The sequence below is a fragment of the Condylura cristata genome, unplaced genomic scaffold (genome assembly GCF_000260355.1).
Source record: "Condylura cristata isolate star-nosed mole 26May11 unplaced genomic scaffold, ConCri1.0 scaffold00023, whole genome shotgun sequence".
NCBI classification, from domain to species: domain Eukaryota; kingdom Metazoa; phylum Chordata; class Mammalia; order Eulipotyphla; family Talpidae; genus Condylura; species Condylura cristata.
This window is the reverse complement of record NW_004567124.1, coordinates 33549949-33575521: the sequence shown is the minus strand read 5'-3', so window position 1 is coordinate 33575521 and position 25573 is coordinate 33549949. Positions and strand designations below refer to the sequence as shown.

At 54.0% G+C, this 25573-nt stretch overlaps 2 protein-coding genes across 3 annotated transcripts in view; both read left to right on the top strand.

The window, feature by feature from the left end:
• SCAMP2 (secretory carrier membrane protein 2) overlaps nt 1-14797 on the top strand; it is a 22862-nt gene extending 8065 nt beyond the window's left edge. Inside the window, exons 2-9 of the mRNA XM_004687985.2 lie at nt 4386-4454; nt 4816-4914; nt 6708-6825; nt 7316-7444; nt 8053-8212; nt 9540-9641; nt 12947-13064; nt 13291-14797. Of these exons, the coding sequence (XP_004688042.1) occupies nt 4386-4454; nt 4816-4914; nt 6708-6825; nt 7316-7444; nt 8053-8212; nt 9540-9641; nt 12947-13064; nt 13291-13425 (930 nt within the window). The 3' untranslated portion in view covers nt 13426-14797. The remainder of the gene's footprint in view (nt 1-4385; nt 4455-4815; nt 4915-6707; nt 6826-7315; nt 7445-8052; nt 8213-9539; nt 9642-12946; nt 13065-13290) is intronic.
• A 472-nt stretch (nt 14798-15269) lies between these two features.
• On the top strand, nt 15270-22373 carry ULK3 (unc-51 like kinase 3). 2 transcript variants are annotated; one of them, XM_004687984.2, is made up of 16 exons: nt 15270-15466; nt 16139-16279; nt 16363-16483; nt 17404-17508; nt 18185-18328; nt 18516-18598; nt 19112-19267; nt 19396-19501; nt 19700-19740; nt 19972-20074; nt 20209-20273; nt 20358-20436; nt 20521-20561; nt 20872-20919; nt 21086-21152; nt 21262-22373. In XM_004687984.2, the coding sequence occupies exons 1-16, from the start codon at nt 15365-15367 to the stop codon at nt 21276-21278; spliced, it is 1419 nt and encodes a 472-aa protein (XP_004688041.1). In that variant the 5' UTR covers nt 15270-15364; the 3' UTR covers nt 21279-22373. The 2 variants fall into 2 exon arrangements, with proteins under 2 accessions (XP_004688041.1, XP_012584214.1); XM_012728760.1 differs by lacking the exon at nt 15270-15466 and adding an exon at nt 15498-15755.
• The last annotated feature ends 3200 nt before the right edge of the window (nt 22374-25573 follow it).

Here is a 25573-nt window from a genome sequence, read left to right as displayed (position 1 = left end):
TGTGTGTGTGTGTGTGTGTATTTTAATTTTAAATTAAAATGAACATAGTCACATTATTGCATCTTTTGGAAAACAGAAAACAAATCATCCAGCTTTTGGCAGGCTTTTGCAACCTTTGTTATTTTAATGTTTTCCAGCCAGCCTCTTTTTGTACGAGAACTTTTGACAAAATGGTCCTTTGGTATTCATATGACCAAGTGCATGTCCCCCCCCTTTTTTTTTTTACTGCCTTGTATTCAGAGCTGTGATTTTTAATGGCCATTTAGGCCATTGAGAGGCCATGTGCATACCAAATATGTACTTATCTTCTGTCATTAGTAAGTCTGCTTTTTTCTCCTGTTGTCAGTACCGCTGTAGCGGAGATCTTTGCAGACAGAGATGTTTGTGTGTTTCGTGTTTCTACCTTACTCCTTAGGATGGTGTCTCAGCTTCTAGGTGAAAGAGCTCCACGATTATCTGTGGCCCTTGATGTATCTGGGACCCAGCTGGCCAGTCTGGGGTGAAGGTCTTTCCTTGTTCTGTTGCATCCAGTCCCATTTCTAAAGCAAGTAGGATTCACCAAAGTGCTAAAACATTAGTGACTCTTCTGCTTCTCAGAGAGAAGGGCTACGTATGTAGTCTCTGAAGTATTTATTTAATGTGTTTATTTGGAAGCTGAAATAAACTCCACAGTAGGAGCTTGGATGGAGTGTGGGATGGGAAAGCAAGGAAAAGTCACAGGAGGACCATGCCGAGCATGAAGAGGTCACCAAACCAGTAAAGACAAGTATGTTTTTTCAGGTCTTTCCAGCAGAGCTGCAGCCTGCTGGAACTCCGCCTGCTTCTCAGGGCCCCCCGAAGTGCCCCTTGCCCAGCTGGGGTGGGCCTTTCTGCCTGGGCTTGGCTCTGTTGGCCCCTCCCCTCGGGGACCTCACCTTCCTTCAGGCTCTGGGGGGGAAGGGGACCCCTCCTGGCTGTGCTCCACCTTGGGCTCTTCTGCCCTGTGCTCTCAGCTCAGCTCCCAGACTGGCCTCCAGAAGGGCAGGAGCTGTGCCTGTTAGTCTTGGTGCGTCTCTCACACTGTGTGTCACTGTTTGGGAATGGGCCACACTGAACTCAGGCAGGTTTTTTTTATACATTCAGTAAAAGGCCTTAGTCAGTCTGACTCCTCTGGGCACTGAGGGCGTTTTAGGTTACTTCTTCTTTGGTGAAACTAAGCTCTCACCAGCCGTTAAAATAATTGCTTGACCCACTTTCAAGCCACTTGGTGCTCCCTCAGTGAAAAGGTTATGGCTGTTGGCTTGCTTGTGTCTCAGAGTGAAAGCTGGGGTCCTTATGTAAGGCTGTCAGCGTGCGCCTCATTTGCAAGGCTGCTTCTGTCTCACTGAAGCTGTACCTCAAGAACCAGCTCTCTGAAGTCAGTGAATAAAGAAAGAAGCTGTCACTTGACCACTCGTGACATCCTTGTCGAGGTGCCTTTAGAGCGGGGTTCCCCCATTCAGCCACACACAGATTGAACACTTTCCACTTGTCAGGCACTGCCCATGCTTTGGCGTACACTGCCGACCCGGACCCCTGAGCCACCCTGCCCCCCTCTCTGGCTTACTCATTAGATTGACTTGGATTCAGGGTCGGGCTCTGCTACTCCCAAGACCCTGGATGAACTACCTTCTCTCTCTGAGCTGCGCCTTTCTCTGGCTGCAAACTCTCTTTCTTCCCCACCGACTCGGCATGAGGTTGAAGGTAGAGGTGTGTGGTAGCCTTTCTCAGCTAGTGCCTCACCTGAGCCACAGAGCAGCAACTGGCTGGAGTGAAAGGATAGAGTGTAACCTAGAGTCACAGGAGCAAAGTCACTGAGGACAGTGGGTGCCTTAGGTAATGATGCTTCATTCTCCAGGAACCAGGTTGAAAGGCTGGTAAAATCTCCTTTTCTGAAAGTGTGACTTGGCCAGTTCTGGAGTGATTAGAATTTCATGACAATATGGTTGTTATTGGCACACAATAGAACACAATAGAAGTAAATGTCAGCATCCTTCCCCAAGCTCCCCTTTCTCCCCACTTCTTCCTTCCCTGGGCCCCAACTACTCTTTTTTTTTTTTATATTATGCATACAAGAGCTGGGGTACAGGCCAGAGGTGTAGGGGGTGGGGCAGGATTCATCTGAGAGAGTAGGGAGCAGAACAGGTGGATCTAGTGAAGTACATTGCTAAGGGAAGCAGCTGTTGAGACAGGGGAGATTTGCCACACCAATAACTTCATAGTACTGTGCTTCAACCCATTGCACCATCAGGGAGGACCCCCCAACTACTCCTGAAGCTCCCTACATCTTCCAGAAAGAGCCCACATATTGTCAGATGGAAGCGCCTCTTCTCAAGCCAGGCGCTGCTGGGCGCTGGGCTGTTGCTGCGATGCAGTGCCCTCCACGTTTCTCTGCCCTCACATTTGGGCAGTGTGCCAACTAGAGAAAGTGCTGGAGAGCCTACAGCTTGCAGCAAGTATTTTCACCCATTACCTGGGCTTCTGCTCTGCGTCAGGCCCTTCAAGTGTTGGGGGCTCAGAGTGAGCTAGACACAGAAATACCTGGTGGCAGAGCTTTCAGCCCGCTAGTGGACACAGGGTTTGTTTATAGTAAGGGGCTCAGGGCCAAAAGTTTTAAGATGGTAGAAAAACTGGGAGGGGTCAGTGTGGACAAGAGGGCCAGGCCCACTCCCTCCTTCCCTCCCAGAATCCTTCTGGCTGACACTGGTAAAGGAAGTGGCACCTCTTCTTGGGTCTGGAGGTTGCATTCATCCTGGTGCAGATGCCTGTACCTAACACTGCTGCCAGGGCCAGCTCCAGCCCCTGGCATATAGGTAATCAGACTCAGGTGAGCCAGCTCTGCCCCCTGGTCCCAGATACAGTTCCTTGGATCTGATTTCAGTGACTTCAGCTCACTCTGCTGTGGCTTCATGCTGGAAAGGGGAAGCGATACTAAATCTTAAAACTTCCTTGCAAGCCCAGTAATTTTAGTAGAAATCTGCTAGTTGTTCAACCAACAAATAACCTCTCATGATCAGTTCCTTTAGCTCAAATCTCCTGAATCCTATCTTGTCACTTTGTCCAAGTCACAGCAGCCACAGGCCAGTGTGGTATCTGGAGGCGTCATTGCCCCCTTCGATGGGTACAGTTGGGAGGGGGTGCAGATGACAAGGCCCATCCAGACAGCATGCGTTGGGACTGTGTGCCTGGGGAAGGCACCATCATCCCCTCCAGAAACAGGGGCTCAAGTGGGAAGATGAGTATGAGTATGTGTGAAAAAGAAAACACATTCAGGACTGACTGTCAACTCTATAAATGTTCAGAATAGGGAGCCAACTCCCATTTTGAGATCCAGTACTAGTACTGTCCGATGGCCAGCGTCTGTTTCCACATCTAAAAACTGAGGGGTTTGTTCTCTGAGGGTCAGTCTGGTGTTACCATTGTGTTGAAGAATCCATTCTGTGGAGGCTTCCTGGCAGAGGCAAGGCTGGGCCAGAAGGACAGAAGCAGCCACACAGTGGTGGGTGGGCTGGCTTGAGGGGGGTTCAGTGAGGCGTTGGGTACCAGGGGTGGTAAGGCCACGTCTTCCGCGCACTCACTCCTCCTGATGTTTTTCCCAGAGCCCAGGCAGGGAGCTCCATACTATCTGTTATGGAGGGCAGGGGAACAGGAGAACAGGGACTGATGCCCAGCCCTGGGGGGGGTGACAGATGAAGAGGATGTCAGGGAGCCACACAAACCCTGGGCTGGAAGGGCTGGCCAGAAAACTCTGGAAAAGACTGTGGTCTGAAAACATTTTTTAAAAAGAATCCAGAAAAAAAAAAGCCCAAAACATTTCTCTGGCTTTTCATCTGAGCTTCTCACATCTCTATTCCTAGCAAGTGTACCTGATTTAATAAAGTTAGCCTGGGGGCCACTGGCATATTATTGTTTTCCAGAACTATAAATTGTCCTTTAGAAAAAGAGGAACGAATGCTTTTTGTAAAATAATAAATGTAACAGTAAAGTTCTGAAGTGAAAAGTAAGTTGCCATCCACAATACCCCAAATCACTGTCTCCCAAACACCCTTTCCTCCCAAAAAACCCACTCCCTGGAGGTAAATATAATGAACTGTTGTGAATCTCTAAAGGGTACTAACAAGAACATGTGTCCTGAGTGTGAAGCTTGCTTAGGGAAGTCATCCAGGCTGAAGACTCCCTTTCCAGAAAAGGAGAAGAGATTGCAGCTCCGGGCAGGCACAGGAACTTTCAGGAGAGGATTTCCGGAGTGCTGGAAAGGGCCATAGCAGCCTCTGCCCCTGCCATTGTTGGTCCCGGGAGGGGCTGAGGGATGGCCATGGCCCTTACCAAGGTTTGCTTTTCTCCTGTCTAACACTCTTTTTCCTTAGGATCCCTCTGTGACCCAGCTGACCAATGCCCCACAAGGTGGCCTGGCTGAATTCAACCCTTTCTCAGAGGTTGGTGAACATGCCCTCTTTCTGAGTCCTGGGCCTCTGGGTGTTGCTGGGGTCTCTAGGGCACAGAGACCTGAAGCTGTCCCTCACAGGGACAGTCCTAACCCAAACTCAGGGTGGGGGGAAGATGAGGAAGTCACTGAACCTCTTCTGGGAGCCATGATCTGGGCTCCTCTTGAAGAGGGCAGGACAGTAGCCGAGAGCTCTGGGTCCAGCCAGGCCAGCGGCGCCATCTTGCCCAGAGCCTAAGAAGCTACAGAGGGAGAGCCAGGGAAGGGCACGTTGTTCACCCTGCTGGGTCTTTGCCCCCACATAGCCAAATAGTGGAGCCTCTCACTTCCCGCCTTTGATCTGTCCCCCTCAGACAAATGCAGCGACGACGGTTCCTGTCACGCAGCTCCCTGGGCCCTCACAGCCAGCTGTTCTCCAGCCCTCAGTGGAACCAACCCAGCCAACCCCCCAGGTACCGTTGACAAAGAATCCTTTGGCTTTTCATTCCAGAAAGGGAAATACCCACACCAGCAGCGGAATCCTGAGAGTAGGGGGGTGGGCAGAGGACCGTCACCCCTGACTCTCCTGCCAGGGCCCTCTTGATCCCTTACCAGCAGAGGGTCTGCTCTGCCAACCTAGGTCCTCCCTCTCCCCTCCCACAACCACCACCAAAAAATAAACTTTCCTCACCAGGCTGGGGCCCTTGGGGTCTTCACAGAGAACATTTGCCCCTGGCGTGCCATTCCGTGTCCTCCTGAGGCCTCTTTTACTCAGGGCTCAGACTCTTTCCTCTCCTCTGCCCTCTCTCATTTACTCCCTCCGTCCCTCCTTATTTTCGCTATCCCTTCACCAAACACTGGGTTCTTGTTTGCGTAGTGCCCTGCACACCTTTCCCTCACCTCAGCCTTCACCCCCTCCTGCTGGCTGAGGGTGTGACCACAATGGAGTTGTATGTTGCAGCTCCTGCTTAGGCAGGCCAGCAAGTTCCTGCCTACCAGATTCCTGGCAGTGAGCAAGCTCTCAGAGAGGCAGATGCTACTAGGAGGAGATAGTATTCTCAGAGACAGCTACATGCGAAAGCTTCCGAAGGTAGGCAAAACGTAGGTGAGCATGAGTGAGGACGTGCCACCTGGACCCTGCCCACACGAGGCTTCGGCCTCTAGGGGTGCCAGGTAGCTCCACTTAGTGTGCTGCCCTGCCCTGGAAGTTCTTCTGTCCTGGCCCTGGCTCCCTGAGGAGGTGAGGCATGTTGAAGGCAGGCTGCCTCTCTGGTGCAGCTGGGTGGTGGGTTGTTGGCATCTGGTCCCTGTTCAATGGATGTCACAGACTTGGGGAAAGGAGACAGAACCCCTCAGTGTATTATAGCAGAGTCAGCTCTGGGACTGCTTCTGTTCCCAGCATCTGAAATACACATTACTGAAGGCAGTCTGGCTCTTTGGAGAACTCCTGGAGAGTGTGTGAGTATGTAATTGTGTGCACACACGTGTACCCTCACATATGCCTGGGTCTTATCCTGGCTTGATTGCTGCTCCCTGAAAGGAGTGTAGACTTAGGGAACCAGGTCCCACCAGTGGCAACGCCAAAAGGAACAGGGCCCTTGCTGGAATGCTGACGTGGACCCCACCCCATGTAGCCTCGGGAGCTGCCTCCCCAGAGCCCCTGCTCTGCCTGCAGAAGGGCTGACGCTGGGACTGCACACCGTGGAGGCCGGGCAGAGAAGGCCAAACCTAAAGGGCTGTTCTAGGGTGCAGGTGGTCACCTCAGTGCAGGAGATTCAGGGCCAGTTCCTGGGGGCAGAGCAGGAGGTGTTTAAATGGAGATCCCTGAGGCACCAAGGACACTTGTCTGTTCTCCCCACGCACTGCAGGAACTATGCGTTGCTTCCTCTCCACACACACCCTCCAGGTTCTTCAGATGAGACCTGGGTTTCAGCTACAGGTTAGTCTCTTGTGAGGGCTTCTCCTTTGGATGTTACCCCCAAGGTTGTCATAATTGGACTTTACCTGGACTCCAGACTAGGGGATAGCTCCCCTAGCCTGAGCTCAGACGAAGGGAGAGGAGAGCCCCAGTAATGGCTGAGGGGCAGAGGTGACGTAGAGCAGTAGGCCTTGGTCCCTCTGTGGTGGTCTGAGGTCCCCAAGGTGCTGCGGGTCTGGGACTTCCAGGTGGGTCTCATGTAGGGCAGAGCACACCTGATTTCCTGATCAGGCTGATACTCACTGATACTTATGTCTGGCTGCTCCCCACGTCTCCTCCTCCCTCCAGGCCGTGGCCTCTGCAGCCCAGGCAAGCCTGATCCGGCAGCAGGAAGAACTGGACAGGAAAGCTGCCGAGCTGGAGCGTAAGGAGCGGGAGCTGCAGAACAGTGTGGCCAACTTACACGGTAAGGGAGGCCAGTGGCCTATCCATGCCTGGGCAGGAGATCTCACAGACCCACTGATTGCCAGCGTCTGCACTTCACTGGCCCCTTGATGAACAGCGATGGTCCCGGGGAAGAGTAGGGCGTCAGTCAGGGGACTTGCGGTGTATACCTAATGGATGTAGACTCCTTCCAAGCTCTAAAGTTTCTTTATGGAGTGGGGCCCATGTCCCATGATTCCTTCCTCACACTGATCACCCCTTGTGTTCATGAGCTGATGATAGAAATAATCACTTCAGGCGGTTTGGCTAAATTTCTCCGAGCGTGTGAAGTCCATTATCACAGAGTGACTTGTGGGTGTCTCTTTGTGTCCCATCACCCTTTTCCACTCCTCTCCACACCTGTGAGGACCCCAGTTCCATTTGCTGGTGCCCCCTGGGAACTCTTGTTTTGGCCAGTGTCTGCACTCCACTGTGCTGCTGCCGGGCCTCACCTCTCGCCTCTTCCCACACAGTGAGGGAGAACAACTGGCCGCCCCTGCCCTCGTGGTTCCCGGTCAAGCCCTGCTTCTATCAGGACTTCTCTGCAGAGATCCCTGCCGACTACCAGCGGATATGCAAGATGCTCTACTATCTCTGGATGTGTGAGTCCCGCTTCTGCCCTCCAGGCCCAAGGGTGAAATGGGGCACAGCAAGAGAGTCTTATCTGTGCTCTGGCTGCTTCTGGTGTACAGGCTTTCTGTTGCCTCCAGCTTCCTCAGTTCTGGACCTGGTGAGAGGACCTTTTGCAGTCTCCTCCCTGTCCAGAGAACCTCCCAGAAAGGACGAGCGTAGACCACAGATCAGGGAAGGGCGACTAGCAGAGCTTCTGTGTTTCTGCAGTCTACTGCACCAGGAGGCCCTCCTTGGGTAGAGGTCCCTTCCCGCACAGCCCCCTGGGATTGACGGGCTAAGATGGCTGTGGCTCCATTTCGAGCAGAGGTGCTGAAACAAAGCCGGCATCTCCCAAGGATTAACCCTTGGGTCTGCATCCCACTATCTCCTGACACCCCTCACCTCTTAGGAATGTCATTTGGTCACTGGCTTTGTGGTTCCAGGATCTAGGGGCTAATGTGGCCCACACACCGGCCAAGGCCCTCTGTTATTTCTGCTTCCAGCCCCCTTCCAGCATGGGTCTCGTTTCCTCTGCAGAGGGTGGTTTGCCATGTTGGGGAGCCTTCAGCTCACCTCTCTCTTCCCTCCCCATCCCCAGTGCACTCGGTGACTCTGTTTCTGAACCTGCTTGCCTGCCTGGCCTGGTTCTTAGTCGACACCAGCAGGGGAGTGGATTTTGGCCTCTCGATCTTGTGGTTTCTGATCTTCACCCCCTGTGCCTTCCTTTGTTGGTACCGACCCATCTATAAGGCCTTTAGGTGAGTGGGGCTGGGGTGAAGGGTGAATATGGGTGGCCTCCAGGGAGCAGGCTAAAGGCCATAACCCTATGCCCCCATGCCAGTCTTAGAGCAGAATGAAACTGTGGGGAAGTTCCCTTTGCCATTGCCACCATAGTGAGAGCAGATGGGTCAGGAGCCACTGTCCTCAACTGCTAGGCCTGAAGTCGGCATTGGAGACTAGAATGGGCACCAGGAGCCTTCCTATCTCCACTGAGGATGCAGCCTGTGGACCCGGTGGGATCTCAGTCACAGGGACTGAGGGAGGGGTCTTCTGTAGGTCCCTTCCAACGCCCTAGGGTGTGCTTCTCTGGTCGAGTTGGACAGGGGATCCCAACATCTTATCTGGCCTGTTCATAGATGCAACTTCCTCCCCAAATGTCTAAACACCTCTGAGTGCCAGCCTAGTCTAGGTACTGTGAGCATTCATGGAGCCACCTCACAGACCCCTTGGGCTTTTGGAATTTTGTGCCTCAGAGTTCATGCTGAAGCACCCAGCAGGCAGGACCTGAACCCTTGCTTGACTTATGTCCTCAGTGACATGGAGATGGAGGTGCTGGAAACACCAACTTGGCCTGGCCTTCCCTACCCTAACTTCCCTAACTTAAATACCTTTTCCTCCCCCCAGGCCTATGTATTACAAAGTGCAAATAAATCTTCCAGGAGATAGACTAATGGACTTTTTAAAAATATTTTCCTTATTTATCTTATTATTATTATTTTTTAAAGATTTATTTATTCATATAGAACCTGGGGTATAGGCCAGAGATGTGGAGGGTGAGAGGATTCACCAGAGATAGAACGGGGAGCAGAACAGGCAGATCAACGAAGCACACTGCTGAGGGGAGCAGCGGGCGGGTCAGGAGAGGTCTGCCTCGCCATGTGGTCACCTCCGGGGCAGGCGGGGATCGAACTCATGTGGAAGCAGCTTAAGCTTCTTAGTGCTGTGCTTTGACCCGCTGAGCCACCAGGGAGGGCCCTATTTATCTATTTTTAATTGAGGTAATATTGAGATATCCTGTCAGATGTGACCACTGCAGTGCATCCACCACCCACTCATCCCTATCAGGCTTTTTATAACAATCAGCAATTGGAGGAAGGGTCAATATTGACCCTTTGAATTGGAAGGCAGTAAAAGGCAAGCCCATTTTGAGTACGGGGGCCGGTGTCTATATGTCTGTGCCTCAGGACAGTATGGCTAATTCCCAGGAGCTCTGTCCCATCCTGCCTCCTCGTGAGGAGAGATGTCATACCCAGTGCGGGATGCTGAGTAAGCCCTCATGTGACTTATTTCCTTCTCTCTCCACAGGTCTGACAACTCTTTCAGCTTCTTCGTGTTCTTCCTTATATTTTTTTGTCAAATAGGGATCTATATCATCCAGTTGATCGGCATCCCTGGCTTAGGGGACAGGTAAGGCCTGGGGCTACCCAGACAGAAGTATGCTGTAGAGGTGGGCTCAGCCTCTTTTGCCCCTTTCCCCAGCTCCCAGAGAGCTCCAGCGATGGCTTCTTTTTGCCTTGACAGGGAGAGGAGCGGGTGGGCCAGCAGGGAGGGACCTGCCTTCATGACCCGTAGCCAGTTCTTCGCTGATCACAGCTCATGGTCTTGCCTTGCTCGCCACTCTCTGGGGCGTTGTGAATGACCTCGGCTTGAATCCCTGGGCTGGCAGGGCCGTGGCCTTTACTCATTGCCACTTTTCTCCTCCATGGCCTTCTGGGGCTGGGGCCTAGGCAGTCCTTGTGTGTGGGCAGCTGCTGTGGCTGCCCTGGCCTTTGGAGCAGTGAGTTCTCCCGGATACAGAGTAATGGCTGAAACAGCCTTAGCCTCTCCTGGAGGATGCCCTCTTGCTGCTGCTCTCTCCCAGTGCCCAGCTGGCTTGCATTTCCTGGGTGCCGCCATCCGCTGCTCAGCAGCTGTCTCAGAAAGGAGCTGATAGCTGATGTTTTCTTTTTTGCCTCATTGCACAGGGAACATTACAGAAAGGTCAGACTGGCACTTGCCTGGAAGGGCTGCACTATTTTGGTCTGACTCTCTTCCTAGTAGAACTGACAAGTCCAGAGCCGTGGGGCGGGTCTGTTCCTTCCCCCAAGCCCACTTCCTTCTTGACCTGCCCTTTCTAATCTACCTCTTTGATCATGACCTGATTTTATCATTCATTATCCTAAGTGAGATCCGAGGAGAAAGGGGTGGAGTTTCATAGCTGCCGTGTCAGCCCAGGCCAGGATCTCTAGTCTTGGTTTTGTTCCTCCCTGCCTTCCCTGAGTCGACCTGGATGAGCTCTGGACACCTCCAGCCTCTTACCTCTTCACACCAGCATTTTTTATTTATTTCGGTTGTTGATTGTAAAAACACATAAAACTTATTTGCCTCTTAAATCGCTGTAAAGTATACAATTTGACAGCATTTAGTCCATCCCCAGAGTGGTGCATTCATCATAACTTACTAGTCCAGAACACTTCTATTACTGTACAGGAAATTTGTACTTTTTTTAAAAAAAAAGCTCTAGTTTTTATTTATGCATACAGAACTGGGGTACATGCCAGAGGTGTAGGGGCAGTGAGAGGATTCACCAAAGACAGAGTGGGGAGTGGAACAGGCTGACTGATGAAGTACATTGCTGAGAGGAGCACAGAGCCGGTCAGGAGAGGTCTGCCGTGCATGTGGGTCACCTCCCTGGCCAGGGATTGAACTCATGCTGCAGCGGTTGCAGCTAGCTTTGCACTGCTGTGCTTTAACCCATTGTGCCACCAGGAAGGCCTGGAAATCCATACTCTAAAGCAGCTGCTTTCGTTCTTTCCTTTGCTGAGCTCCTGGCCACCATCATACTGCTTTCTGTGTCTGGATTTGCTGGCTTCTAGCCTCTGGCTTCTCTCACTTAGCATAGTGTTTTCAGGGTTCACCAGTGTTGTAGCTTGAATCAGCATTTCATTCCTTTTTGTGGCGGGTAATATTGCTTTGTTTGGACATGCTATATTTTATTCGTACATTTGTTAGTTGTTGACATCCGGGTTGCTTCCACCTTTCTGCAGTTGTGAACAGTGCTGCTTTGAATACTTCTACAAGTTTTGGAGGACTTGTTTTCAGTTCTTGGGGTATGACCCTAGAAGTGGAATTGCTGGGTCAGGTGGTGATTCCATCAGGGAACCACCAGCTGTTTTTTCCCATTGCAACTGGACCATTTTACATCACCAGTAGCACTGCATGTGATTATTTCCTCCACATCTTTGCCAGCGCTTACTTTCCTTTCTTGTTATGGCCAACTTAGAGGTGTGGTATCTCATTGTGGTTTTGCTTGGCATTTCCTGAATAATGTTGGTCATTTTCCATGTGCTTATTGGTTGATAATATCTCCTTTGGAGAAAAATTCTTCTCGGGTTCTTGGCTAATTTATTGATTGGGTTTTCGTTGTCAAGTTCCTTATCTATTCTGGATAGTGTTTTTTTTCCACTCTGTTTTGTCTTTCTACTCTCTGAATAGTGTCCTTCAGTCTAGGACAAGTTTTTAATTTTAATGAGACCCAGTTTATCTTCTGTTTCTTTGCTTTCAGGGTCATATCTAAGAAAAACTGTAGCCAAATCTGAAGAATTCCCTCTGTTTTAAACTTCAAGCTTATAATTCAGACAGTGTTTCATTTTGAGTTACTTTTTTAATATTTGTTGGGTGTATACATAGAGGTGGAATTTTGCATGTGGGTATCTGGTTGTCCCAGGATTACTGTTGAAACATTGTTCTTTTCGCATTTCACTCCTTGTCAAAAATCAGTTAACATTAGCTTTTTTCCCATTCATCAGCACATGGCAAGTTTTTGTTTTGGTTTTGTTTTAAAGATTTACTTACTTTTTTTACATATGCATACAAGAACTGGGGTACAGGCCAAAGGTGCAGCGAAGAGGGTGTGGTGGGAGGCTTCATCAGAGACAGTGGGGAGCAGAATAGGTAGATCAACCAAAATACACTGCTGAGGGGAGAAACAGGCAAGTCAGGAGAGGTCTGCTGCACATCAACTCCTTGGCCAGAGATTGAACTCGTGCTGCAGTGGCTGCTGATAGCTTCATTGTGCTGCACTTTCCCTTGCACCACAAAGTGGGCCCCATACATTAAGGAAAAGAGAAAAAGGAAAGATGTGGGCAGTGAGCTGCCAGTTAACATTAGATATATGAATATACTTCTAGACTCAACTCTATTCCATGAATCTATGTCTTATCTTATGCCTCTTTCACACTGTTTTGATAACTGTAACTTGGTAGTATGTTTTGAAATTGGGAAGATTGAGAACACTGGGACTCAAGAAGGTGCCGTGACTGACATGATGTAACTGAGGCAGAAGGACTGTCTCTGGGCTCCATAGGAAGGAGCAGAGACTAACAAGATTGGTGCAATGGATTGGCCAGTCGTGGTCTCTCTCAGAGGGCAGACCTTCATGAGTAAGCAGCTAGGCTTTCCCTGTCCCCGCAAGTCCAAAGCAGAGCAACTCAGGAATGTGAGGGCTGCTGCCAGCCACATCTTCCCTTCTAGGCCTCACACATGGACCAGAAATTTGCTGTGAGCAGTGTGGGACGTGTTGGCCTTCACTAGACCCAGCCTCTTAACAGGCCAGGAGTCTGGCCCATAAAACTGGTGCTCAGGACATAGCAGCCATTTGGAGAAGACAGCATCTTACGGGTGCCCCTGGGGCCCATTCCCACTCTGCCTCTGGCCTCTTCCTTCCTCTTTAGTGGTTGGATGGCAGCCCTGACTACACTGCATCAAGACTTGGCTGTGTCGATCATCATGATGGTGGTGGCTGGTTTCTTCACCCTCTGTGCAGTGCTCTCCCTCTTCCTCCTAAAGCGGGTGAGTGGTAGGCACTGGGCGGACAGCAGTCAAAGCAAGCAGGTGCCTCTCCCCTGCCTTGGCCTTGGGATATTCATCAATATGGTGGGGCCTTCTGGGTCCAGCATAAGCTTTCAAGGCTCTGGGTGGGGTTTCAGGTACCCACCGTGCTGGGCCCTCTTTGGGAATGATGAAGTTCCTTGTGTGCCCACAGGCGGGCCCCTCTCACCTCAGACTCTTTCCACAGGTGCACTCCCTGTACCGCCGGACAGGGGCCAGCTTCCAGCAGGCCCAGGAGGAGTTTTCCCAGGGCATCTTCAGTAACAGGACCTTGCGCAGCGCTGCCTCATCTGCTGCCCGGGGAACCTTCCAGGGGAATTAGTCCTCTAACTCTTCACCCTCTGCCCCAGCCTTTTCTCTCACCTGCCTTCTGAGCTGCACTTTTCATGGGTGCCTTAAGCAGTGGTTATGCCCAGCACAGACCTGGGGAGGGTTTTGCCATGGTTCTTGCTCCTTCCTCAGCAACCAGCTCTCCCTTCCACTGATGTGGAAGGGAGGGAGGGACCAGGACTGTTTTTTATATAAGAGAAAAGAAAAAAAAAATCATTCTTTCCTTCTCTGGTGGTGGTTTGATGGGATTCTTTTTGTCTCTCTAGAAGCAGTGGGACTGACACATGAAACCACACATGTACCCTTAAACACATACAATTGGGATCCAGCTGACCTGGGCCTACCCAGCTGGAGTTTTGTTTCTGCGAAGGTTCTGGGGTGCTACTCTGTCCCCCTGCAGGCCTGGCCTGAATCTAATTGCACAGACATAAACTATGGCTTCTAGTCCTGTCCTCCCTTCCTGCCTAGGCTGGAGTGGCCTCCTATGGACACCCCTTTAGATGAGCTGTAGTCTAGACAGGTAGGCAACTGTTCTCCAGCTCAGGTAGTCTCTGGACTTTCACAGGCTTCTGGCCTGGTTAGTCCAGGCTCTGCCTGCTTAGAGCTCTAGGCCCCCCTGCATCCTCTGATCTACCTTATGCATCCATCTACCTTATGTCCTCTGGGGCCCTCCCTGAGCCCTTCCCTCTTTAGACTTCCTGAATGTGCAATGGGGATGAGGATGGATAGAGGACAGTGACCCCAAGATGTCCTACCCAGCCTTTGGCAGTCTTCTAAAAGGTGGGGTCTAGCTGTCCTGGTGCGCTTTGTTTTAATTCCCTCCTCTCCTGGGAGACAGCTGTCCTTTGCCTCAGCCTCAGAGTCTACCTGCTGGCCTGGTGCTCCCTGCTCCCCATCAGAAATAATCTAGCTTACCTGACTTTGAGGGAGGGCAGGGGTAATCAGTCCAGAGCTGTATCCTTCTGCGTAGACTAATGAGCCACCCCTTTCTGAGGGTTCTGGACTAATCACCCAGGGTTCTCCCACACCCTGAGTAAGTCTTCCACTGGTCTTGGGGACCCCCCAGGGGCTGTGTCACTGTCATGGTCCACGGGTAAAACCTGTACCCTGTCCTCCAGAGGCAGTAGACATGGGTGTGTAGACTGAGGGGCTTATCAAAAAGCTGGCTAAAACCTCCCTCCCAGGACTTGGGCCCACTGGAGGTTCCCACAGGCTGCTCCCCTCTCATCCTCAGAGCCATGGAATATTAAAGGCAGTGACCAATCTTTTGTAAACTTTCGGTATTTTTTCTCCATGTACAAATGTATATGTTATATCTCAATATTGTGCTTAAATAAAAACAAGACATTTTCAGACAACTATGATCCTAATGTCTGCTGGACTTGGAAGATTGGGAGTGGCCACCGTTCGGGGCTGAGGGGGTTCCACCAATGGCTGAGAAGGGATAGTCAAAATGCTACATCTGGCCAAGCCCCTTACCCCTAGGCGCAGGCCCCTTCTTGAGATGACTTGTCCTCCTCCAAAGGTTTCATTCTTGACCCTGCCCTGCAATTTTATTTTTAGAACTTAAGGTCTTTGAACCTTTTTGGAACCCCTTCCACTCACACACCAGTTCAGCTACTGAGGCCGCACTGTCCTCACCTGGGCCTTCGCAGGAGCTGGTGGATCTTGCGGTCATTCAGTTCTGGTGAAGGCGGGGGCGGCGCCCAGTGGCAGCACCTGGAACACCTGGCGGGGCGGGGCGGGGCGGGGCGGGGGCCGCTGCGTTTCCGGAGGGCGTTGCTGGGAGCGCTGCGACGTCCGGCCCGGCCGCGCTACACTTCCGGCGGGCGCCGCTGGGGGCGCTGCGGGGACCCGACGGTGGTGCGCCCTCCCGCTCCGTTCCGGCCGGAACCCGGCGCCGGGAACCAGGAAGCGTCTGGGCCACCGGCATGGCGGGCCCCGGCTGGGGCCCCCCTCGTCTGGACGGCTTCATCCTCACCGAGCGCCTGGGCAGTGGCACGTACGCCACGGTGTACAAAGCCTACGCCAAGGTGGGGTCGGGGTGTCCCCCAGGCGCTCCGGTGCGGGCCGGGAACTGGGGGGTTGAGGGGGCGGTGTATCGGGTTGGAAAACTTCTAAGGGCCTGGCCCCCAGTGCCCGCCAGACCCCGAGCCGGCCCGTGGGTGGTGGGGTCGACTGGGGAAACGAGGGGAAGTGAGCAGCTGGAGATCCCAGTTTGCCATGACTATGTAGGCTTCCATGGATGAGGGAGAAGCCGGTGACACCCCGCATCTTAAAAGCAGACGCCCGACAAACACCTATTTCCGTCTGGAGAGGCAGGTGGAGACCTCGGTGTAGCGTCGGTGTCAGGGGCAGAGGAATAGGATCAAACGGGGCAGCTCCCTGGTTGGCTGGGAGGAGGTGTGGGTCAGGGTGCTAGGAAGCTGAGTGGATAGTTCTAGAACACTGAATGGCTCGCTTTTGCTGGGGCATTCTGGAATACAGTGACTTGAGTTCTGGAGCAGAGGGTTAAAGAACACCAGCCTGGGTGGGGAAGCTGGGATTCCAGAATACTATCTAAGTGGCTCTAGAAGAGTGAGCTGGGATGCCTGGGTGCCCCTGTGAATGGGTAGGCGCAGTGAGGGGCAGAGGGTCAAAGGTGACCTGAGCCCTTCTGGTCAGGCACGAGTCCTGGCCCCCTTAAGACTCAAATCTGTCTGCAGAAGGACACTCGAGAGGTGGTAGCCATAAAGTGCGTGGCCAAGAAGAGCCTGAACAAGGCATCGGTGGAAAACCTCCTGACAGAGATTGAAATCCTTAAGGGCATTCGGCACCCCCACATTGTACAGCTAAAAGACTTCCAGGTACTGGCCTGTAGTGGAGACACCCCATAGGGGCCTGGAACAGGGACACACTGTTCAAGGTGCCTCTCCACTTGTAACCACAGTGGGACAGTGACAACATCTACCTCATCATGGAGTTCTGTGCAGGGGGTGACCTGTCTCGCTTCATCCACACACGCAGGATTCTTCCTGAGAAGGTGGCTCGCGTCTTCATGCAGCAGTTGGGTAAGCATTTCTGCCCCAGCCTGGCACCCCTTCCCATGACCTCTGCCCGCCCACTGTGCCCCTGGCCCAGGTTTAGAGCCCTGGCACTCACAGCAGTTGCCTCCCATGCCAAGCCTGGCTTTTGAGGGCCCCATCTTTCCCATGGCTAAAGGATGAATGGAGGTGCAGGGGTTAAAGACAGCACCGTGAGGCTGGGGATCGAGTTTGATCCCCAGCCGGCCAGGGATCCTCTTCTGTTTCGTCCCCATGCTGTACCCTCAGCAGTGTATTTTGTACCTCTGCCTGTTCTGCTCCCTACTCTCTCTCTGGTGAGTCCTCTGGTCTATGCCCCAGTTCTTATGTGCATAAATAAATAAATGAATCTTAAAAAAAAAAAAAAAAGAAGCTCATGCAGCATTCCAGGGAGGGCCCTCCAAAAGTGACCCACATAGCCCTACTGACCTCTCCTGTCTCACCCGCTGCTCCCCTCAGCAGTGTACTTCATCACTCTGCCTGTTCTGCTCCCCGCTCTGTCTCTGGTGAATCCTCTCACTGCCCCAGCACTCTAGTCTGTATCCCAGTTCTGTATGCATAAATAAATGCATCTTTAAAAAAAAAAAAAAAAAAGAACATGTCAGGGCCCATTGGGTAGAATTCAAGTCATTTGCCAAGGGAAAGAGCAAGAGAGCCTGAAGGGCTGGGGTATCCAAAGAGGCTTCCAGGAGGAGAGGGGATTTGTGAATGGGCCTAAGGCAGGAAAGAGAGTTTTCAGGATGGGGGGCAAATTTTTAGAAGTGGCAGGAGCCTAGAAGGTGGATGTAAAGCACTCTGTGGACCAGCTGGGCCAGAACTGGGCTGGTGCCAGTTTGAAGAGGTAGATGAAAGGCTGGGAGGTGAGAGGCAGGTGGGAGATGGCCTCCCCTGACCTGTCTCCGCTCTAGCCAGTGCCCTGCAGTTTCTGCATGAACGGAACATCTCTCATCTGGACCTGAAGCCACAGAATATTCTGCTGAGCTCCTTGGAGAGACCCCACCTTAAACTGGCAGGTGTGAATCTGAGTCAGCAGGGGTGAGGTTGGGAGAGTGGGTGTGCAGTGCTCCCTCTGCCTGGGCTCACTTGGCAGCTGGCTTCCCATGGAGCCTCAGTTGAGTCATCGTGTATTGACGGGCTGGGAGACGGGGACTGGGCCTCTCATTACCAGAAGATAGGCCTGTCTCTGGCTCCTCACACTTGATTGAGCAGTACAATGGATGGGGTGAGGGTACAGTGTGACCAGGGTCAGGACTTGGTCTGTCACCAGAATTGGGATGAGATGATGACTCAGCCTGTGGCGGTGTGCGGCCAGGGGCAGGTTCTTGGGCTTCTGAGCGAACATGGACAAGATGGGACTTGAGGCTGGGGTGTGCTCAGAGACTAGGTACAGCCTGAGCTTGGTGAGACAGTGATGGTGGTTCTAACCCCTAGTGGGCCCTTATCCTCACAGCCCTGTGGGCGTCCTGGGGAAAGGTGTCTGATGGGGCACCGCAGGGTGTGTAGGACTCATGCTCCCTGGGGGAGATGGGGTACTCTCTTGCTAGGCTGCTAGAGAGAAACAGCACAAGCAGAGTAGAAGTCGCTTTACCCCTGATGCATTTAAAAGGTGCAGAGGAGCCTGCTCTGCAGCCCAGGAGTGGAAGCAGCTGGATTTTGAGCCCTGCTGCCCACTGCCCCTCTCGCCCACAGACTTTGGTTTCGCACAGCACATGTCCCCGCGGGATGAGAAGCATGTGCTCCGGGGCTCGCCCCTTTACATGGCCCCTGAGATGGTGTGTCAGCGGCAGTACGATGCCCGTGTGGACCTCTGGTCTGTGGGCGTCATCCTGTACGGTGAGGACGCCTCCCCTGCCCCCGCCCAGGCCTGGTCTGTGCGTCCTCAGGCGGGGCCTCCCCGGGCCATTCCTGAGCACGACTGCTGGCCCAAAGCCCCTGCTCCGAGGGGCACCCTCCCTAGGAGTGGGCCAGGCCAGGCTGGCCCCTGCCCCCTTCCAGCCTGCCCTCTGCCTCCCTTCCACAGAAGCCCTCTTCGGGCAGCCCCCCTTTGCCTCCAGGTCATTCTCAGAGCTGGAAGAGAAGATCCGGAGCAACCGGGTTATTGAGGTGAGTCTTGTCTAGCAGCGCCTTGGCAGTCATTGCAGGATAGAGGGAGTCGGGGTCCTTCTGCCTGCACAGATGCAACCGTGGGCTGTAGTCCCCTCTTGTGGCGCGGGGCGCGCCTCCGATTGGCAGTCTGACTCCAGTCAGGGGCCCATATCAGCCACGGCAGGGACAAAGGGCCTTTCCCCAGGATAGTGTACACAGACCTCCCAGCCAGCCCCCAGGGAGAGAGCCAGAGCAGCCCTGCCCAGCCTTCTCGGAGCTCCATCCCAGGTGGAGCGGGGCCATGGGCAAAGTTCTGAGGTCCCAGGAGGGTGTGCCCAGCAGCCTGCGGGAAGTTTGGCTCGCCACTGCCCCATCACCTGGACCCATCACTTTTCCTTCTGGGTCTCAGGGTCCCCACTTGTGCCCCAGTTCTGGGGCATCCCCGAACAGGGTGGTCCTGACAGGCCTCTAGCTGGGGGCTGAGGATCTAGGGCCCGCAGCCATCTGAGTCCTGCCGTCCCCCACCTGCAGCTCCCGCTGCAGCCCCTGCTCTCTAGAGATTGCCGAGACCTGCTGAAGCGGCTCCTGGAGCGAGACCCCAGCCGTCGCATCTCCTTCCAGGACTTCTTTGCCCACCCCTGGGTGGACCTGGAGCACATGCCCAGTGGGGACAGCCTGGCACAAGCTGTGAGCACGCCAGCGGGTGGCAGGCGAGGGTAGTCTCATCTCCTCCAGCAGGAGGCAGAGAAGGGGTTTAGGGAGCCTGCTTGACCCCCTCGTGGGGGTGGGCTTGACTCCTGTCTGCCTGTCCCCAGACCGCCTTGGTGGTACAGGCAGTGAAGAAGGATCAGGAAGGCGATGCTGCGGCTGCCTTGTCTCTCTACTGCAAGGCCCTGGACTTTTTTGTGCCCGCCCTGCACTGTGAGTGCCAGCCCTGCCCAGAGCCCTGGGTGCAGCAGGGGTGGGTCAGCAGTGGCTGGATTCCAGAAGACACTCCCCATGCAGAATTTATGGGCGAGAAATCTGGGGCTTCGTGCCTTCCCGAGAATCCCAGAGGGTTTAATGTGGGGCAGAGGCCCCTCTCCTCAGATTTCTTGTAGACACCCCTGTTTTCTGCAGATGAAGTGGACGCCCAGCGGAAGGAAGCAATTAGGGCAAAGGTGAATGAGTGAGCACCCTCGTGCGGGTGTGGAAATGGGTGAGGGATCTTGGGGCTTCTGGGGGCTAGCTCCAAGACCTGGAACTTTCTGGGAAGGGGGCCCGTCAGGTCAACCTTGGGTGACCCCTGCCATTCCATCTTGGGGCAGTCACTGAGCACCAGAGGGAGAACTTGGGGTCGGTGCTGGTGAAGGAGATGGGGTGAGGGGGCTGTTCCTCTCGCCTTGGTGCAGGTGGGGCAGTATGTGTCCCGGGCTGAGGAGCTCAAGGCCATCGTCTCCTCTTCCAATCAGGCCCTGCTGAGACAGGGCACCTCCACTCAGGACTTGCTCAAAGGTAAGCCCACTTTCTGGCCCATTGCAGGGACCCCAGCAGCTTCCTTCCCAGGAAGGAGGTATGTTTGGGGAGGTCCCCCCAGATAGACAAGAGCCAGCTCTTCTCTCACCCTGAGCCTTTGCCTTCTCATCCAGAGATGGCCCGAGACAAGCCACGTCTCCTGGCTGCACTGGAAGTGGCTTCGGCAGCCACGACCAAGGTTTGTGCCCCATGGGGTGGGTCCAGGCCGGGCAGGCAGGCGCAGGCCGTGGCCCTAAGTGACCTTCTGTACATGTGGCTGCAGGAGGAGGAAACCGGTGGGGAGCAGGATGCCCTGGTCCTGTACCAGCATGTCCTGGGGGAGCTGCTGCTGCTGCTGGCAGGTGAGACCCCTCATCATCCCACTCCCTCAAGCCCTCGGCCACTGCCAGCACTCCGTGCCCTCACTCCCTGCCCTCTCTTTGCAGCGGAGCCCCCAGGCCGGAGGCGGGAGCTGCTTCACTCTGAGGTGCCTGCTAGGGGTGGGCAGGCTGAGGGCTTCTTTTCTCCCCCTTTACCTGCTCCCTTCTGGGGGTCCTCAGGCTCCTTTAGGGTGTTTCTGCCCCAGACTTGCTCAGTGGTTGCCCATGTGCTGTATCTGGTGCCGGGTCAGGGACAGCCAGGGTCTTGACCTAACAGCAGAAGGCTGCTGGGCTGCTGCAGTTGGGTGGCTTCCTGGGGGAATAAGGGGATGAAGGACTCAGAGCAGTTGTTGAGTGGGAAGGGGTTCTGGGGAGCATCACCGCTCACGTACTCACGGGCCTGTCTTCCCTTGACAGGTTCAGAACCTCATGGCTCGAGCTGAATACCTGAAGGAGCAGATTAAGGTGGGACCCTGGGGTGCTGTCCCTTGTGGCTTCCTAGCCCTGTTGTAGCTCTTGTGTGTTTCCCTCTAGTCTCCGTCTGGAGGCCCGTCCATCCTCTGTCCTTCACTCTTGGTAGGGCCTGCCTCTGGCTGCCTCTCACCCTTTATGCTGCCTTTATGTCCTTTAGATGAGGGATTCTCGCTGGCAAGCTGAGACCTTGGATAAAGAAGGGATGCTGGAGTCTGTCCGTAGCTGTGAGTCCTGCCCTGAGGCCTGGTCCTCTCTGAGGAGGGCTGGGGCGGGCCAGCCCTGGATGCTTCCTCTTTGCCAAGAGCTGAGACAGCCTCCCCTCCTCCTCTGCAGCTTGCACTCTCCAGTGACCCAGAAGGATGGCTGCGCACACCGCCTGGAGTTAGGGGAGCACTCACCCAGGCTGACATCTAGGATTCTGTGGCCTCTGCAACCCTGCTAAGCAGTCTTCCTGGGTCTCACGTCAGCCTCACGTCTTAGGCTCTCTAGTCACCCCTCAGAGTGCTCTCCACCTCCCAGAGGGCCTGAAAGCTGACGCCATGTGCTGGCATCACTGGGCCTGGCCCCGGGCAAGGTTGGGGTGCCAAGCCAGGACTCTGGAAAGATAATTCTTTAATAGGACTTTTTTTTTTTTTTTAATGTTTACCGGGCCTGGAGCCTGTCGAGTGAGGCCATGAAAACCCTGGTTTTGCTCTGAGAAGGGGGCATGGTTCTGTTCTCGCCCCTGCCTGGCAGCAATCAGCTGTCCTCCCTGGGAAACCTGACTGCAGTTTGCCTCCTCTGCACTGGAATGAGATGCCCCAAGACCCCTCAGGGACAACCCAGCCCCATAGAACTCCCCAATCTTCCTGAGAATGACCACTCCCCACCCTCATTAATGTTAAGATAATCCTTCAAGCATGAAAATAATGTCCTTTGTACTTGGGATGAGTGGGGCCAATTTGAGAAACATGCCTTGTTCCTGTCCTGGCCCAAGGGGGCAAGGGAGGGGGTCCTCAATCCTCATCCCTCCCCTTCCATCCTTCTTTAGTGAACACCCTTATTTGCCCCCTAACTTGCTGAAAAAACTGGTTCTGACTTGGGAGGAAGAAGCGTGGGGCTGCTTGACCCATCAGGATTTGGGGGACCCAAAAATCAAGGAGACCTTGTTCTTAGTGTAACACTGCCACTCCCCCCAACTCCCCTCCCTTGTCTGGGCCTGGGTGCCCCATCTCTCAGTGGGGCTGCTAATACCTCCTCAGCACCCCTTACCGCACACACGGGCCCTGGAGCAGAATGTACGCCTGGAGTTATTGGGGGTTTCTTTATAAACAATCAGAGGGTGTTGATTTCCAGCCCTTTTGCCCTAGGTACCTCTGTGGAGCCAGATACCTGTTCACCTTCGGGAGGCTGGGTGTAAAGAATGTATATAATTCATTGTTTCTCTATTAAATTATTTTCTGAAACTGCTTCTTGTCCTCACCTAGAAAAACAGGATAGGTAGCCTCTGTTCACAGGCGGGGGCCAGAGGAAAAGCAGGAATGCGTGGGGGAGACCTCTATCTCCTGCCTTCAGCTTCTAGGGTGCCAAGAGAGTGACACCGGTGGGACTGGGCAGGACAGGTCCGGGAGCCCCGACTCCTGTCTGCACCCAGGCCAGGCTGAGCACAGACGCAGGGGTGACATGCTCTCTGCTCCATGCCTTGCTCCCTTGTCCTGACAGGTGCCCTGGCCTCCCAGCCGGAGTGGGCAGGGAATCAGATTGGAGAAGGTGCAGACTCCTGGGCGGAGCTCATTTCCAGCAGCTCTTCCCTCTGCCACCACATCTGGGTCTCTGTCTGGACAGCACGCAGAGCATCTCTGGCGACCAGGGCGGTAGTGCCCAGGTGGACAGACTGCCAGACAGGCTTACTCTTTGGGTTTCTGAAAGGAGGGAGCCTACTTCTCTGAAGCCTTGGCTTGGCCATTGGGGGGCGGTGTGGACTAGAAGTCCAGGGCAGGAGTGGCAGGCTTTGCCTTTTTTTTTTTTTTTTTTTAAGATTTATTTATTGGCCCACCCTGGTGGCGCAGCGGGTTAAAGCACAACACTAAGAAGCTAAAGCCACTTTTGCATGAGTTCAATTCTCGCCTGTCCCGGAGGTGACCACATGGCGTGGCAGACCTCTCCTGACCCTCCTGCTGCTCCCCTCAGCAGTGTACTTCGTCGATCTGCCTGTTCTGCTCCCCACTCTGGTGAAGCCTCTCGCCACCCCTGAGCTTCTGGTCTTTACTCCAGTTCTGTATGTACAAATAAGTAAATCTTTAAAAAAAAAAAAAGATTTATTTATGCATGTAGAAGTGGGGTACAGGCCAGAGGTGTAGGGGCGGTGAGAGGATTCACAGAGACAGAGTGGGGAGCAGAACAGGCCAGCTGACAAAGTACATTGCTGAGGGGAGCTGCGGGCGGGTCAGGACATGTCTGCTGTGCCATGTGGTCACCTCGGGGGCCTGGATCGAACTCATGCTGAAGTGTCTTTAGCTTCTTGGTGCTGCGCTTTACCTGCTGCGCCACCGAGGACAGCCTGGGCTTTGCCTTTTAACCATGAAACTTGGGCCCACTGGTTGGCCTGTTTCTTGGTAAAGTGAGAGCGATGGCTCAGTGACTTGTGGAAATGTATAAGGATTGAGGTACTGAATGTGAGTTTGACCCAGCAAGAGCATTCAATAAAATGCTATTTCGAGATTGAAAGGGAGAGATGTACCTCAGATTCACATTATTGGAAAAGGCTGGACAGAAAGCCTCACTGAGGGACAGAGGGGACTGACTGGAACTGGTGGGGTGGTGGTGGGAGGGGCTGGAGTGAGCAAGGGCTATTTGAATAGGATGAAGGCCCGGAGCGCTGGTCACAGACCCCGGTTTGTGAGGCCTGCACGGCTGTCTGAAGACAGAGGCCTAAGATTCTTACACAAGTGGAGGAGGAGGAGGGGCCTCCCTGCGGGTTTGGGTGGCAGCCCAGTGGGAGGGCTGCAGGCTGGGGGGAGGTAGGCTGTTCTCTTCAAATGGCAGAGACCTAAGAGAAATAGCTAATCTGCTTAAACATTTTTTCTCTTCTTCCCAGGGGCAAGTTGTTTTTCCAGCAATGACTCTGCACCCTCCTTCCTCCTCCACTCAGTTCCCCAAAACTAGAATTAGCACTGGGCCAAGTTGGAAGTATTTGAAGCTGGACCTTTCTCCCTAAGGGATGCCCTGGGAAAAGCAGATTGAGGGAATTTAGAGGTTTTCCTGTGCCCAGCCTGCCTCTTCTTTTGCTAACTGGAGAGATGAGGAAAGACCTAGAAACTTGGTTCCTATGAGAGATCACCTTAGAGGGACTCTGTCCCTAAAGGTTACCACCCCAGCCCTCCCAGAGAAGATGCCCTCCCCTGAGGCTGCGGCAGGAGGGCTACTGCAGGCTGCTTTCCCCAGGGTCACACACCCACACTGAGTGCTGGCAGTCCCAGGGCACAGCTCGCAGACTCTCATGGAGGGCAAGCTCCAAACCCAAGCAGCTCCCGCAGGTCTACACTCCTGATCACACACCACAGGTATGGCTCCTGCTGAGTAAGGCCAGGGCAGCCACAACCTTGCTGCTCCCCAGCCCAACTCACCCCATTCCTTGCTGTGCTGGAACCTCACATTGTGGGCAGGGCTCTACCCAGTAGCAAGAAGTTAGGGTTACAGACAGGAGCTGATTCTGTGGCTCCCCGCCCCCACTGCTGCCTCGGGCATCAGCTGGGTCACTAGGCACAGCCAGCAGCTCATGCTTAGCAAATAACCCGCCAGATGTCCCTTGGTTCCTGTGGGGTTGGGAGGAGGGAGCTGGGGATAGCGGAGCCCCCGGTATCTCGGGCTCTTGGGTGACAGGTCTTCTGCACTCCACACTTCAACTCTCTCAAGAAGGCAAGAGACTGGGGCAGGGCAAAGACCAGGGCTCACATCAATGTCCCCGAAGCTCCATTTTTGGGGTCTGCAGAGTGGGAGGGGGAGCAGGCCAGCCATCTCTCCCTGAAAGTGTGGAGGGGCAGGAGGGGAGTCTCATCACCTCTCAGTATTACCATGTCAGGCTGCCTACAAAGGGGAGAAGGCGGGAAGGAGGGCAGGAGAGGAGGATCTGGAGAGGCGATTGCCTTCTAAACTAGGTGCTCGACAGTGGGACTTTAACCCCTATGGGAAGGAACATTCCTGTAGTAAGCAGCTTGCTTCGTAGCAGGTGGGCAGAGCAGTCACCCAGCGGTGGTCCCAGGCATGGGAGGCAGGCCCCGGGCTTAGGGGTGTGCCGGGCCAAGTGGCCAGGTCCACCCTTGCTGAGGGTATAGGACAGGTAAGAGGCAGAGAGTGGGAAACACCCATGAGGATGTGAGCTGAAGAAGCACAGGGGAAGGGGAGGCAAGCACAGCATGGCTTCAGCCGTGGGTCCGGCTGGGGGACCCTTGGCCTGTCCACCTTGCCCATCCCTGCTGGCTCCTCAGAGCTGGCTCTTGTCCCAGACCTACCACCCCCACTTCTTTCCAGAACATGCAGGTAGGTCAGAGTTCTTAGTGTTCTCAGGCTGTGAGGGGGGAACCATCGTTGGGGCTCAGCACCCTCCAGACCCATGGCTCTGGGCCTCAACCCCCTGTTTTGTGAGGGTTCAGCAAATACTAATGTT